The following is a 15,412-nucleotide window of genomic DNA, read 5'->3' on the forward strand; positions in this document are numbered from 1 at the left end:
AGCCTAGCGTACAACCAGGGTGTGGCTATAATCAAGAACCATGGTTGCTTTACTGCCAATTTTATAGCAACTGTAATTTGCCACAAGTGCCACCACCTTCTGCAGAACTGTTGTATGTACATTAGTAAAGGATTTACTTCAGATAATTTTTCAACTTAAAGTTTCCTTTCATAGAGAAAGTCTTCCATTAAATACGAAGCTGTCATTAAAATAATCAATGACAAAAAGTAAAGTGCTTATATCCATCAGTAATAATAAAGAGACAACAGTATTATTTCGCTTTCAACAGGTCCGTAAACTTGTAATTGTTTGTTTCTTTGTATATGTTGCTTTAAAGTAGTTTGTGAAGTTGTGTAGTCATTTACAAAGCCAATTTGACAGAGTCCAATGAGAGACTAGTTGCTAGGTCCTCTTGTTAACTGTTGAATTAATTTTGCATTTTTCATAATTTTGTCTGTTACTATTTACAATTGATTATGGTTCTTCAAACCATACCAGTTTGAGTGACCACCAGAAGCTGCTTAACTTGTGTGATAAATGAAAGTAACGACTCCTCCTAAGCAAGTGCAGCAATCAGTACAATCATTTATTCTGCGCCAAATTTTTCCTTATAAATAATAACTGTACTGCCCATTTGTATAGAGTAACTTCATGTGCAAATTGCTGAAGCCCATAGTAATCAGTACTAGTTCAAATTAAGATTTAATTAAGAGTTAATTTAATTAAGAGTTAATTAAAATAATAGTAGTTCATGCTATTGCCAGGCAGACTTTGTTAGTAGGTTCATATACCCTTCTGCATTTGTTCATCATACTGTATAGTAGTTTTTGCCAATAGTAAGCATTATTGTGAGACTGTGTGTGCTGCTGCATTTATTGGCCACTCTGTGTTCTGCATAAGGGTTAGCTGTTGTGTTGTTTGCTAGGCAAGTTGCTGTATAATATTGAGACTAACTGTGTTAGAAGATATTAGTTAGGGTATCAAGTAAGGTTAGTTTTCTCAGGTGAAGTTTATTTTCACTTTGCCATCAAACTTGATATCACATTACCCAATTAGGCTGGCAATCATGTGTGTATATAATTATAGTTTATTTTCGTATTAGTAGAATGTCAGCTCAAAACTCGTTTGCTTTGCCGTTGTTACTGTTTCACTTCCTTCGTGATTGCAAAATTATAGTTCAAATCCTAGTCATTAGGTAAAGTCACGATCAGTCTAAACCCTTCACAGAAGGTTAACATTATCAGCGATTGCCAATTTGTTAAGGGCCAGTAGTGTTACAAATATACGATACCTTATCAAGCAGTTCAGTCAGCTTGGCAGCAGCATCTGCCACTTGGGCCAGATCTGGCATGGGTTCCACCAGAGGCGCTTGTTTTAGTGCAGACTTCCGACCTCCGGCAGCTAAGACTGCAGACATGACCGTCTTCTGGCACAACTGAACTGAAAAAGAAAGAACAAAGTTCGCATGAGCTAACATATCAAGGCGGTATGTGATTTGAAAGTGACATTTTGTGCATATGCATTGTGTATTTTCACAAATTCAAAATTATCAAATAAGTATGACAAGCAATGTAAAGTCCTTTGTGTTGTTGTGGCCTTCAGTCCAAAGACTGGTTTGATACAGCTTTACGCTGAGGTGACAAAAGTCACGGAATAACTCCTCGGAAAAAGTCGTTTGAAGTCTCCTGCAGAAATACAGAGTCATTCAACCCCTATAGCTGTCCATAATTGCAAAAGTGCTGCCGATGCAGGATTTCGAGCACGAACTGACCTCTCGACTATGTCCCGTAAATGTTTGATGGGATTCGTGTCGGACGATTAGGGTGAGGAAACATGCGCTTGAACTGTCCAGAATGTTCTTCACACCAGTTGCAAACAACTTTGGCCCAGAGACACAGCACACTGTCAGCCACAAAAATTCTGTCGCTGTTTGGCAACATGAAGTCCATGAACAGCTGCAATTTGTCTCCAAACAAAAACTACCATTTCCAGTCTATGATTGGTTCAGCTGGACAAGAGGGCCCAGTCCATTCCACGTCCACACCATTATGGAGACTCCAGCAGCTTGCACAGTGCCTTGGTTAAAACTTGGGTCCACGGCTTCATGGGGTCTGCACCACACACTAGCTCTACTATCAGCTTTTCCAAACTGAAATCTGGCCTCACCTGACCAGACCACAGTTTTCCAGTCATCCAGGTTCCAACAGATATGGTTACAGGTCCAAAAGAGGTGCAGTGGGCGATGTCGTGCCATTCACAAAGGCATTCACATCGGTCGTCTGCTGCCATAACCCTTTACTGCTCAATTTCTCCACATTGTCTTAAAGGAAATGTCTATCACATATCCCACATTGATTTCTGTTGTTATTTAACATACTGTTGCTCTCTCTCTCTCTCTCTCTCTCTCTCTCTCTCTCTCTCTCTCTCTCTGTGTGTGTGTGTGTGTGTGTGTGTGTGTGTGTGTGTGTGTGTGTTTTTTTCTTTTTCCCCACATCTCCTCCTAAGCCACTGCTGCAATTTAAACCAAACTTAGCACATATCTCCTTTACTGTCAGGCAAGAATTGCTTGGAAGGGGAGAGGGGGGGGGGGAGTAAGAACCACCTACCATCATAGTTCACGAGATATGATGTCATAAATGGTGAACTGCATGAAAAACTGCCACGTCATGCATGATGTTTAAATTAATTACATATATGCCAGTAACTGTATTCATCACAAATTACACACAGAATACCCACATATGCCCCTAAATGCATCCACAAAAGCATATCGTGTTACCACACGTAGTTCACGAGATACATCATAAATGCTAAGATGCATGAAAAACAGCAGCACTGTGCATAACATTTAAATTCATTACTTCTTTTCTACTGATTCTATTCACAACACATTTTGCAGACAGTATCAACATATGTCACCAAATTTACTTTTTAAATTATATCATTGTATGATGCACAGATAAAGAGATATGACTTCAAACACTTAGATGTGTGAAAAACTGCAGCATCGTGCATTAAGTTTTTATTCGTTACTACTAAGCCACCTGCATAGCTGAGTCAGTTTGAAGAAATCCCTGACACCTGGCAGCACTTTTAACAGTTTTCAACTGCAAAGTGCAAATAGCTGCAGTCTAGTCACCCATAGAGCTACAAAAATCATTGCCATAGAGGCATTTACAAAATCGCATTGTAGACACATGAAGCAACTGTGACCAGCAAGCAGCAATTGCTAGGATCATTTTTCTTAGTTTGAATACTGTACTTTCTAATTCGTACATTATGAATATTTCTTTGTAAATGAAATTTTTTCGATACTACTTCACTATCAACCCAGGCAATTTTTTGTTTCCATTTCTAACATAAAACTTATAAAATGGATAATCAGGCAATGCCAGGTTTGCCAGCTAATACGTATACTGTATTTAGCAGAGTCAAACAATGGAAAATCCAGGAGGGAATGTAACAATATTATGAACAGAAAAGTTGCCACTCACCATATAGCAGAGATGCTGAGTTGCATGTAGGCACAACAAAAAGACTGTCACAAATAAGCTTTTAGCCAGCAAGTCCTTCCTCAAAAATACACACACCCACATGTGCGCACCCACCCACCCAAACATCTCAGCAGTAATCCACGTGCTTACAAATTGAAACTGAAGAGTTTCCTCATGGCACACTCTTTCCATCCTGTCCAGGAGTTCCTTGAAAAATTAAGCTGATTCTTGTTGTATTGTTGATTGCGATTACTTAAACTTATGGCTTGCCTTTTTTGGGTTCATAAACATTTTATTTTTATCTGTTTTTACTTTTATGTTATAATTTCATGTACTGACACGTTCGATGACCTTGGAGATTTGTTCCTCAATTTGGTCCTACAGAACTGGACATGTAAAAAAAAAAAATTGCAGTACAATGGTTGCAGGTTAGCTGGTAGACTGGTTTCACAAGTAGTCCTGCCTCTAATGGGTTAGGTGATGTTTGTGACCGGACTGGAGTAGGTGGTGGTCGGAGGATGTATGGGACATCTTGCATCCCGGGACAGGTCTTGCTCAAATGGTTCAAATGGCTCTGAGCACTATGCGACTTAATTTCTGGGGTCACCAGTCACAGGTCTTGCATCCAGGTCTATTACAGGGATATGAGCCATGAAGTACAGGGTTGGGAGCAGGGGTTGTGTAGGGATGGACGAGTATATTGTATAGGTTCGGTGGATGGTTGAATACCAATGTGGAAGGGGTGGGAAGGATAGTGGGCAGAATATCAATGTGGAAGGGGTGGGAAGGATAGTGGGCAGGACATTTCTCATTTGAGGACAAGGCGAGAGGTAGCTGAAACACAGACAAAGAATGTAATTCAGTTGCTCCAGTCCTGGGAGGTACTGAGTTACGAGGGGAATGCTCCTCTGTGGCCGGACAGTGATACTTTGGGAGGTGGTGGGAGACTGGAAAGATAAGGCATGGGAGATTTGTTTTTGTACAATGCTGGCTTCAGTGACGCCCTTTGTATATTTCGAGAGGACCGGCTCATCACTGCAGATGCGATGACCACGGGTGGCTAGGCTGTGCGGAAGTGACTTGGTATGGATAGGTGGCAGCTGTCGAGATGGAGGTATTGCTGGTGGTTAGTAGGTCTGGTATGGACAGGGGTTTTGATGTAGCCATCTTTGAGGAAGATGTCAAATCTACGAAGAAGGATTGTTGGGCTGGAATGGGGAAGAAGCTGTTGAGGTTCTGGAGGAATGTGGATTGAGTGTCCTCACCCTTGACCCAGATCACAAAGAGTCACCAACGGATCTGAACCAGGTGATGGGTTTAGGATTCTAGGTGTTTAGGAAAGATTCCTCTAGATGACCCATGAATAGGTTGGCGTAGGATGGTGCCATGTGGGAGCCCGTAGCCGTGTGCGTGTATGTCATCTATTTTTGACGAAGGTTTCGCTGACCAAAAGCTTATTAGTGACAGCCTTTTGTCGGGCCTATCTGCGACTCATCATCTCCGCTATATGGTGAGTGGTATTTATCAGAGTAAAAGATGACCCTGAATGTAAGACAACCGCCCTTCTTTTAAAAGGCTCCGTGAGAAAATTTATTAGCATATTCTGACTAATCAAAATTACAAACTTTTTCATGCAAGGAGGCTGTCAAAAAGTTAACATTACACCTATTCTAAATTTATACCATTTATTAACTGTCTACATTTTGATAATACAAAAAGAAATAAAATAAGCAAAAAGAAATTGTTTACATTAATTTTTTTCTTCATTGACTCTTTTGTTTACTTATCCTGGTGTCTGCAGTAGCACTAATTTTAATCGTTATCATCATCCTAACAGGTCAGTTTTGACTCTCATATCTCCGTTGTCAAAAATATTTGGCTGTTTCTTCCGAATATGTTACAATTTCTGAGGTTGTGGCTACTTTGGGACCCAAGAACATAGGTGTTTTTTTTTTTTTAACACACAGTGGATTTCACTTATATCCTGATGTGAGACTGTTACAATGACATTTACTTCCAAACATATTGTTCTCTCATCGGCTGTGTAGAACCAGCAGATGACACAGCCCCAACGTTCCCATTATACCTCAGAGTGAGCGTCGACAACATTGCTGCACAAAAACACGTATGTGCATCACTGGTCTCCATCTACACTTTTTGTCTTGCCTGCAAGAATGTATGTTATTGTTGAGCATTTGTACAATATTAAAGTTAATTCAATTCCAAGTGCAAATGGATTCAGGCAAACTCCAGTTTAAAGATGGTACATGTTCGTAGAGATCCAAAGTTCACAGAATACATTCCCCCACACTCATCTTAGGTCTCAGCCACGATGGGTACTGTTCCCCCTCCAACTTTCTGTAATACTGTGCTTGAGCAACAGTGAAACATTGAGCAACAGTGAAACATGGGAGGTATTATCTTCTAGGTTACAGGTCATACGAATAACAGCAACTGATACATAAATAAAAGATCGCATTACTATCAGTCCAATTTTCGAACTTTTGCTTCTCCTGCAATCTAGTGATGTCTGTTCATGCTACCTCCCCAACATATCTTTTTGCTGCAATTTATTCTAAAGACAACAATTAGGCTGTTTGATATGATTTATTTTGTTCGTTAAACATTTCAATTGGGTTAACTTTCCTTCTCATTTCATCTGAATGTCATTATTTTCTAAACCCGAGGAAAAAAAGCTGGTAAAGATTTTCTCTGGTATTGTAATGTGTGCACAGTGATTGAATTTCTCATTTGCAATCCCTTGGTAAATCGTTACCTTTTCATGACCAAATATAATGCTGACTTGGGTTCCGAATGATTTTTGGACGAGATTTTTCACATTTTACTGTTACCTTTACTTAAAAAGCACCATAAATAACGGTGGTATGGTATTAATACATGTATGAGAATTTTTATTACAGACCTGTTCAAATACAAAATCCGTTAACAGATTTTGGGACGCAGTAATCAAAGAGTTCATAGAAATACGGTTACACGACAACCTAATCAACCGCGACAGTGGCTACCATCTCAACACAGCCTGGGAGCCTGCAATCAGGAAAATCAGAGAGGAACATTCCGGTTCACCAAGGGCCGCAGACGGAGCAGACAGGGACTCTAACCTCGTGCACGTCGCCCCCCCCCCCCCCCCCCCAACCGGCCGATCCAGGCGCATCAGGCGATTCCGCGGGCGTGTGACTGGCCGGCTGCGGGAAGCGGAGAGCAGTCCAGCAGAGATATAAGCCGGCGACCGACGATATCCTGACACTTCACCTCAAGATGATGGAGACGCATTCCATCAAAACGTTGCTACAAGCCGATGATGCTACTCGGCTGACAACCCACGAAGACTTCATGTAAGATCGATACTGTATTGAGTGCTATGGCATGTAGGGAAATTTCAAGCCTATTGAAACACAAGTATTGTCACATTTTTTATATGTATATTAAGCACTTACATGTCCGCACTTGTGTAGAGACCATTCACAAAAGATCAACTGTCATCATTGCCTTGGTCAGCATCTAAATAGAATTCCACTGAAAACATAATGAAACTAGTGGTTTACTTTCACCTGGTTTGTTAACCATATGTAACAAGTAAGGTCATGTGTGTCGAATTATGAGTAAAATCTAAATTTATCTTTTAGCCAAGTTAAAATTTGCTATTTTTGGCAAAACACAATGGAGTTTACACAATGTCACCTGACTAGCATGTCGTGCAGATGCAATTGTGAAAGAATTCTGAAACACGGGTTCATTAATTTTATTAAGTCATGAACTGAGGAAAAGTAATGTCAATATATTACGAAAAAGCACATCCCCGGGACAAAATAAAAACATGTAATGTCTTCACTTACGTTGTTTCGAAACTCACAGGACTTTGTTTCATCAGCTATTGATGTCTCTTAAAAATTATTTCTTTCACCTAAGAAGTCTGTAGTTAGTGGAATACTATGGTAGATAATGAAGTTTCACGTAAAAACCAAAAGGCAAAATACTCCAATCTTCGTGTGCTATTATTTTCCCTTAAAAATTATTTCTTTCACCTAAGAAGTCTGTAGTTAGTGGAATAATATGGTAGATAATGAAGTTTCACGTAAAAACCAAAAGGCAAAATACTCCAATCTTCGTGTGCTATCATTTTCCAAAATCTCACTTTCATATCTCAAACTTGTGAAACATGAAAACTTTTGTGGATACATCATTCTGGCTTTATCCCTGGCAGTCAGACTGCAAATGAGTGTGATACATCGAATAAATTTTCTCGAGACTGGTGACAGACGTCGACCCAAGTTTAAAGAAAACTTCAATATGTTAGCTAAATTTCATATGCAGCAGCATATGTAACACGCAGCACCAAACGCAAAATCATAGAGACTCCGATTTTTCATTGCAAACTTTTCATAGCGTCTCACTTCAATGCAAATATCACATTAACTATAACCATTAGAACATGATGGGCACGTCGTCATGAAGCTGACTTATTAAGCCATAAGTAATGTAAAAATGTTTTTTTTTTAATTGAAGGTTTCTGTAAAACCGTCTGAGAAAGGAAAGCGTCTTGATTTTGTCATCGCAGCGGGTTGCCCATCAGCCGAAAGCAGGTGTTGGCCTACCCTTCTGAACAAACGAATGAATTTCCTGAGCGCTTTGGATGAAAACTTGTCACTGCGCATCGGACACCGTGTCGTGAGTGGACTATAGCTTCTTCCTTGCAGTTTTGATGCACAGCTGCTCTATACAAAACAAACAATTTTATGCCATATTCAATGAGGTTTTAGTGTTGCAGCCAGATGGTCAGTATTTCTTAAAATGCTTTACTGGATGTTTACATTTCAACCATCACATTAATTTGAGCATCACACATGAATTCACTTTTTCCTTATTTGTTCAATGGCTGAGGTGAACTCAGGCACCTGCCACTGACACTAACAGCTGAGAAGGGGAATAAGCTGTCCTCAAAACCTAATGTTTAGATTCCACAATTGTGCAACTCGATTTTTCTTACAGTTATAAAACAAAACCAGAATAGAAAGTCACATAGAATGTGTTAAGCTCATGTACCTTTACACTTAATATTTCTAAGCAATATTATTATTATTTTTTTACATTTCTTTACCTATTCTTTCACATGGATATTGGTTGGCTTCTATTGGTGGGTACACAATAGCACCTAAAATAATATTCAGCTAGTGGTAGAATGAGAAAAGCGTGTAGGCTGCAGTAATTATTCGGAGATGATGAGGTTCGCACAAGATAGAGCAGTATGGAGAGCTGCATCAAATCTGTCTTCGGACTAAAGACGACGACAACAACAACAACAACAACAACAACAACAACTGCTGCTGACAGACTGACTGACTGACTGACTGCTAGAATGGGCTACAGAGAGGAGTTATTGCTGCCTATATTTGCAACACATTTAAGCTGCAGTGCTATGTAGTTGGAAAGAGAGGTTGTGTTAAAATATAAGTGAGATCATTCAATTAAAATTTGAACACAGCATCAGAGAAATGTATTGCTTAAATGAAGTCATGAATCCATGCCAAGAATAGACTTGTGATAAAGAATTTTAGTGAGAAAAGTTTTAGTGGTAACTTGTAGTGCAGTATACTGTGCTTTACAGTAAATCTTTGTGGGGAGCTGAATAAGTAAAATAGTACTGGTTATTTGAAACATCAATGCTCCTATATTAGAGCCTTCATTATTAAAATTCATTCAGGCGACAGACACTGATTTGTCGAGGAGCAACAATTAGACAAGATTTGCTATGGACCACAAGGAATGTCATTAATGGCAAAGTGGGTAAGGGCGGAGGGAAGGATATTTAATCTTGGACCATCCGTTTTGCAATCTGGACACTCGGCTGCACAGTGAGGTATACAACTAAAATTCCAGGTTAGGGGGAAGGATAGAATCAATACTAGAGTGTGTCTTGTGGCTGTGTCGCAGTTTTCCAATACACCAGCAACTGACTGCAGTCTGCCATTAGCTTTGAGCATGAATGAATCTACATTGTTGTTGTTGTTGTGGTCTTCAGTCCTGAGACTGGTTTGATGCAGCTCTCCATGATAATCTATCCTGTGCAAGCTTTTTCATCTCCCAGTACCTACCGCAACCTACATCCTTCTGAATCTGCTTAGTGTATTCATCCCGTGGTCTCCATCTACGATTTTTACCCTCCACGCTGCCCTCCAATACTAAATTGGTGATCCCTTGATGCCTCAGAACATGCCCTACCAACCGATCCCTTCTTCTGGTCAAGTTGTGCCACAAACTTCTCTTCTCCCCAATCCTATTCAATACTTCCTCATTAGTTACATGATCTACCCATCTAATCTTCAGCATTCTTCTGTAGCACCACATTTCGAAAGCTTCTATTCTCTTCTTGTCTAAACTATTTATCGTCCATGTTTCACTTCCATACATGGCTACACTCCATACGAATACTTTCAGAAATGACTTCCTGACACTTACATCTATACTCAGTGTTAACAAATTTCTCTTCTTCAGAAACGCTTTCCTTGCCATTGCCAGTCTACATTTTATATCCTCTCTACTTCGACCATCATCAGTTATTTTGCTCCCCAAATAGCAAAACTCCTTTACTACTTTAAGTGCCTCATTTCCTAATCTAATTCCCTCAGCATCACCCGACTTAATTCGACTACATTCCATTATCCTCGTTTTGCTTTTGTTGATGTTCATCTTATATCCTCCTTTCAAGACACTGTCCATTCCATTCAACTGCTCTTCCAAGTCCTTTGCTGTCTCTGACAGAATTACAATGTCATCGGCGAACCTCAAAGTTTTTATTTCTTCTCCATGAATCTTAATACCTACTCCGAATTTTTCTTTTGTTTCCTTTACTGCTTGCTCAATATACAGATTGAACAACATCGGGGAGAGGCTACAACCCTGTCTTACTCCCTTCCCAACCACTGCTTCCCTTTCATGTCCCTCGACTCTTATAACTGCCATCTGGTTTCTGTACAAATTGTAAATAGCCTTTCGCTCCCTGTATTTTACCCCTGCCACCTTTAGAATTTGAAAGAGAGTATTCCAGTCAACATTGTCAAAAGCTTTCTCTAAGTCTACAAATGCTAGAAACGTAGGTTTGCCTTTCCTTAATCTTTCTTCTAAGATAAGTCGTAAGGTCAGTATTGCCTCACGTGTTCCAGTGTTTCTACGGAATCCAAACTGATCTTCCCCGAGGTTGGCTTCTACTAGTTTTTCCATTCGTCTGTAAAGAATTCGTGTTAGTATTTTGCAGCTGTGACTTATTAAGCTGATAGTTCGATAATTTTCACATCTGTCAACACCTGCTTTCTTTGGGATTGGAATTATTATATTCTTCTTGAAGTCTGAGGGTATTTCGCCTGTTTCATACATCTTGCTCACCAGATGGTAGAGTTTTGTCAGGACTGGCTCTCCCACAGCCGTCAGTAGTTCCAATGGAATATTGTCTACTCCGGGGGCCTTGTTTCGACTCAGGTCTTTCAGTGCTCTGTCCAACTCTTCACGCAGTATCGTATCTCCCATTTCATCTTCATCTACATCCTCTTCCATTTCCATAATACTGTCCTCAAGTACATCGCCCTTGTATAGACCCTCTATATACTCCTTCCACCTTTCTGCTTTCCCTTCTTTGCTTAGCACTGGGTTTCCATCTGAGCTCTTGATATTCATACAAGTCGTTCTCTTATCTCCAAAGGTCTCTTTAATTTTCCTGTAGGCAGTATCTATCTTACCCCTAGTGAGACAGGCCTCTACATCCTTACATTTGTCCTCTAGCCATCCCTGCTTAGCCATTTTGCACTTCCTGTCGATCTCATTTTTGAGACGTTTGTATTCCTTTTTGCCTGTTTCACTTACTGCATTTTTATATTTTCTCCTTTCATCTATTAAATTCAATATTTCTTCTGTTACCCAAGGATTTCTACTAGCCCTCGTCTTTTTACCTACTTGATCCTCTGCTGCCTTCACTACTTCATCCCTCAAAGCTACCCATTCTTCTTCTACTGTATTTATTTCCCCCATTCCTGTCAATTGCTCCCTTATGCTCTCCCTGAATCTCTGTACAACCTCTGGTTCTTTTAGTTTATCCAGGTCCCATCTCCTTAAATTCCCACCTTTTTGCAGTTTCTTCAGTTTTAATCTACAGGTCATAACCAATAGATTGTGGTCAGAGTCCACATCTGCCCCTGGAAATGTCTTACAATTTAAAACCTGGTTCCTAAATCTCTGTCTTACCATTATATAATCTATCTGATACCTTTTAGTATCTCCAGGGTTCTTCCATGTATACAACCTTCTTTCATGATTCTTAAACCAAGTGTTAGTTATGATTATGTTGTGCTCTGTGCAAAATTCTACCAGGCGGCTTCCTCTTTCATTTCTGTCCCCCAATCCATATTCACCTACTATGTTTCCTTCTCTCCCTTTTCCTACACTCGAATTCCAGTCACCCATGACTATTAAATTTTCGTCTCCCTTCACAATCTGAATAATTTCTTTTATTTCATCACACATTTCTTCAATTTCTTCGTCATCTGCAGAGCTAGTTGGCATATAAACTTGTACTACTGTAGTAGGTGTGGGCTTCGTATCTATCTTGGCCACAATAATGCGTTCACTATGCTGTTTGTAGTAGCTTACCCTCATTCCTATTTTCCTATTCATTATTAAACCTACTCCTGCATTCCCCCTATTTGATTTTGTGTTTATAACCCTGTAGCCACCTGACCAGAAGTCTTGTTCCTCCTGCCACCGAACTTCACTAATTCCCACTATATCTAACTTCAACCTATCCATTTCCCTTTTTAAATTTTTTAACCTACCTGCCCGATTAAGGGATCTGACATTTCACGCTCCGATCCGTAGAACGCCAGTTTTCTTTCTCCTGATAACGACATCCTCTTGAGTAGTCCCCGCCTGGAGATCCGAATGGGGGACTATTTTACCTCCGGAATATTTTACCCAAGAGGACGCCATCATCATGTAATCATACAGTAAAGCTGCATGCCCTCGGGAAAAATTACGGCTGTAGTTTCCCCTTGCTTTCAGCCGTTCGCAGTACCAGCACAGCAAGGCCGTTTTGGTTATTGTTACAAGGCCCGATCAGTCAATGATCCAGACTGTTGCCCTTGCAACTACTGAAAAGGCTGCTGCCCCTCTTCAGGAACCACACGTTTGTCTGGCCTCTCAACAGATACCCCTCCGTTGTGGTTGCACCTACGGTACGGCTATCTGTATCGCTGAGGCACGCAAGCCTCCCCACCAACGGCAAGGTCCATGGTTCATGGGGGGGGAATCTACATTATCATTCCATAACCCATGCTGTATCATGATCTTGCTATGACAACTGATTCAAATCTTCTTGTGTCAAAATTACATGTGCAAATGAAGGTTGGTTATATCAAATATAATGTGAGAACTACAACATTATGTGTAAATGAAAGGAGATAATTTGTATTTTAAGCCTAAACAATTTTTAAAAGACTATACCAAAGTGTACCTTACTGAAGTTTAACAGTGGTCACAACAATGTGAACACTGGCAACTTTTATTCTTCTTCTTCTTATTGTTATCATCATCCTACAGTGTAAGTATATCTGTCATTTCAGCCACACTCTAAAGCACTAAACAACTTTATGGTTCTGTACATAGTGCAATGAAATTTCTGAGGTGTACCTTCACTTTTACTTATTCAGGCTGAATATTTGGTAAGACTAATCAGATTACAAAGGCATGTGGCTCACTTTATTTGTTTGAACACCACATTTTGAAAACAGTAACTGGTTGTGGTTTGCCTAGAGTGAACTTTTCAACTGTGGCTTTGCATCACGACCACTAACACACCTCTGTGGTAGAACCAATTGTCGACAGCACAGAAGGTGGGGGATCTAGCAATGTCTATTAATGTTTTTACTCATAAGTGTACCTTTACTTTTTTCACATATAAAGATAGTTTTGAGCTCTTGTCTAGGCTAAACTGTTGTGAAGGTCAGGTAGGATATTTTGCTTTTTTTGTTTCCACAGGTTTTGAAAGATTGCCAAAGTAGGCCAATGTATAAAATGTTTCAATTTAGACTAAACAGCATTACGAAGCTATCAATAAATAATGAATTTACAAACTGCTCACCTCCAACAACTTCAGGTTCATAACAAAGTATTTCAACTGCAACAGGTGTAAACATGCAGCCACATTTGCGCCTTGGGACACCAATGGGAACACTGAAAATGAAAATTAGTTTTCTGAGTAACTTTAACAAATTAACAAAAACATAGTACCATCTCTATTCTGGTAGAAGAATTGCTATTATTCTAATGTGTTTTGCGGACAAAGTCTACTGAATGCCCTTAGCAGTTCCACAGACTCATTACTTCTTGACAATTCTACCAAACTGCACCAGTTACTAACGTTATTTCCTCCATGAGGAAGGAATTAATAGGTTTGTGTACTTTTCCATGTGGCTATACAGTACTAAAAATTTTACCTCTCATAACTTTACAATTTTCTCACGTGAATTTTCCTTATGAAACAATTAATAAGTAACAATGATATCAAATTTATGTGTACACTGATAAAATATTACTTAATGTTTTCACTTACAATTTTCTTTAATAATGTTCTATTATAAACAGTATGTGTTCTTGTACTAGACAAGATTTTGTTTGTCAGAGACCCTCTGGATAAGGTTAAAACATGAGCTTTAAAATCGTCCTGAAACCTAAAAATATTTGTGAAGAAGTTGCATCTTTTAATCTCCAAAGCACTCCGCTTTCACAAAAAGTTGTATTGTTTTTATTATGATTGTCCACTTAATGTGTATGTAAAACTGGTAAAAAAAAAGCTTTTTTCCCCACTAGGTGATTCCCTAGAATGTTAGGAATATGGTCCCCAATTTTCAAACTTAAATTCGTGCTACAAATGTACAAGCAATCTCATTTCAACCAATGCACAAGTCTTCCTTCATTATTTCTGTGACACTCTCCCATGGATTAAACAAACCTGTGACCATTCATGCCGCCCTGCTCTGTATATGTTCATTGTCCCCTGTTAGTGCTATATGGCATGGGCCCACACATGCGAGCAATATTTTACAACAGGCCGCACACAATTTGTAAGAAATCTCCTTTGTAGATTTATTGCAATTCCCCCATATTTTACCAATAAACTGAAGCCTACCACCAGCTTTACTCACAACTGAGCCTATGGGGTCATTCCCTCTCATATCCCAAATATTACCCTCACTTTTTTATACGAGTTGCCAGGAACAGTGACCCATTGATATTTAGTCATAGGATACTATGTTTTTTAAGTGCACAGTTTTACATTTCTGAACACTTAAAGCAAGCTGCCAGTCTTTGCACCACTCTGAAAGCTTGTCTAGATGTGACTGAATATTTATGCAGCTTCTTTCAGATAGTACTTCGTTATAGATAACAGCATCATCTGATGTTACTATTAATATTATCTGCAAGGTCAATAATATACAGCATGAGTCCCAACACACTTCTCTGGGGTACACCTGAAATAACTTCTGCATCTGGTGATGACTCTCCATTCAAGGTAACATGTTGTGTCCTCCCCTACCAAAACGTCCTGAAATCCAGTCACAAATTTCATTTGATAGCTCATAAAATCAAACTTTTGATAATAAGTGTAGATTTGGTACTGAGTAAAATGCTTTTCGGAAATCAAGAAATACTGCACCTATCCAATTGCCTTGATCCAAAACTAACAGTTGTCATGTGAGAAAAGTGCTAGTTGGGTATCACATGATCGATGTTTTTGGAATCCATGCTGGTTGGCATTGAGCAGGTCATTCAGTTCACGATACCTCATCATGTTTGAGCTCAGAATATGTTCTAAGAGTCTACAAAAAATTGATGTCAAGGATATAGGACAGTAG

At 39.5% G+C, this 15,412-nt stretch overlaps 1 protein-coding gene across 1 annotated transcript in view; it reads right to left on the minus strand.

The window, feature by feature from the left end:
• LOC126425299 (eukaryotic translation initiation factor 3 subunit F) overlaps positions 1 to 15,412 on the minus strand; it is a 55,327-nt gene that overhangs the window by 26,590 nt on the left and 13,325 nt on the right. Inside the window, exons 4-5 of the mRNA XM_050088277.1 lie at positions 13,639 to 13,730; positions 1,292 to 1,440 (exon numbers count right to left, since the gene is read on the minus strand). Of these exons, the coding sequence (XP_049944234.1) occupies positions 1,292 to 1,440; positions 13,639 to 13,730 (241 nt within the window). The remainder of the gene's footprint in view (positions 1 to 1,291; positions 1,441 to 13,638; positions 13,731 to 15,412) is intronic.

Source organism: Schistocerca serialis, chromosome 10 (genome assembly GCF_023864345.2).
Source record: "Schistocerca serialis cubense isolate TAMUIC-IGC-003099 chromosome 10, iqSchSeri2.2, whole genome shotgun sequence".
NCBI lineage: Eukaryota > Metazoa > Arthropoda > Insecta > Orthoptera > Acrididae > Schistocerca > Schistocerca serialis.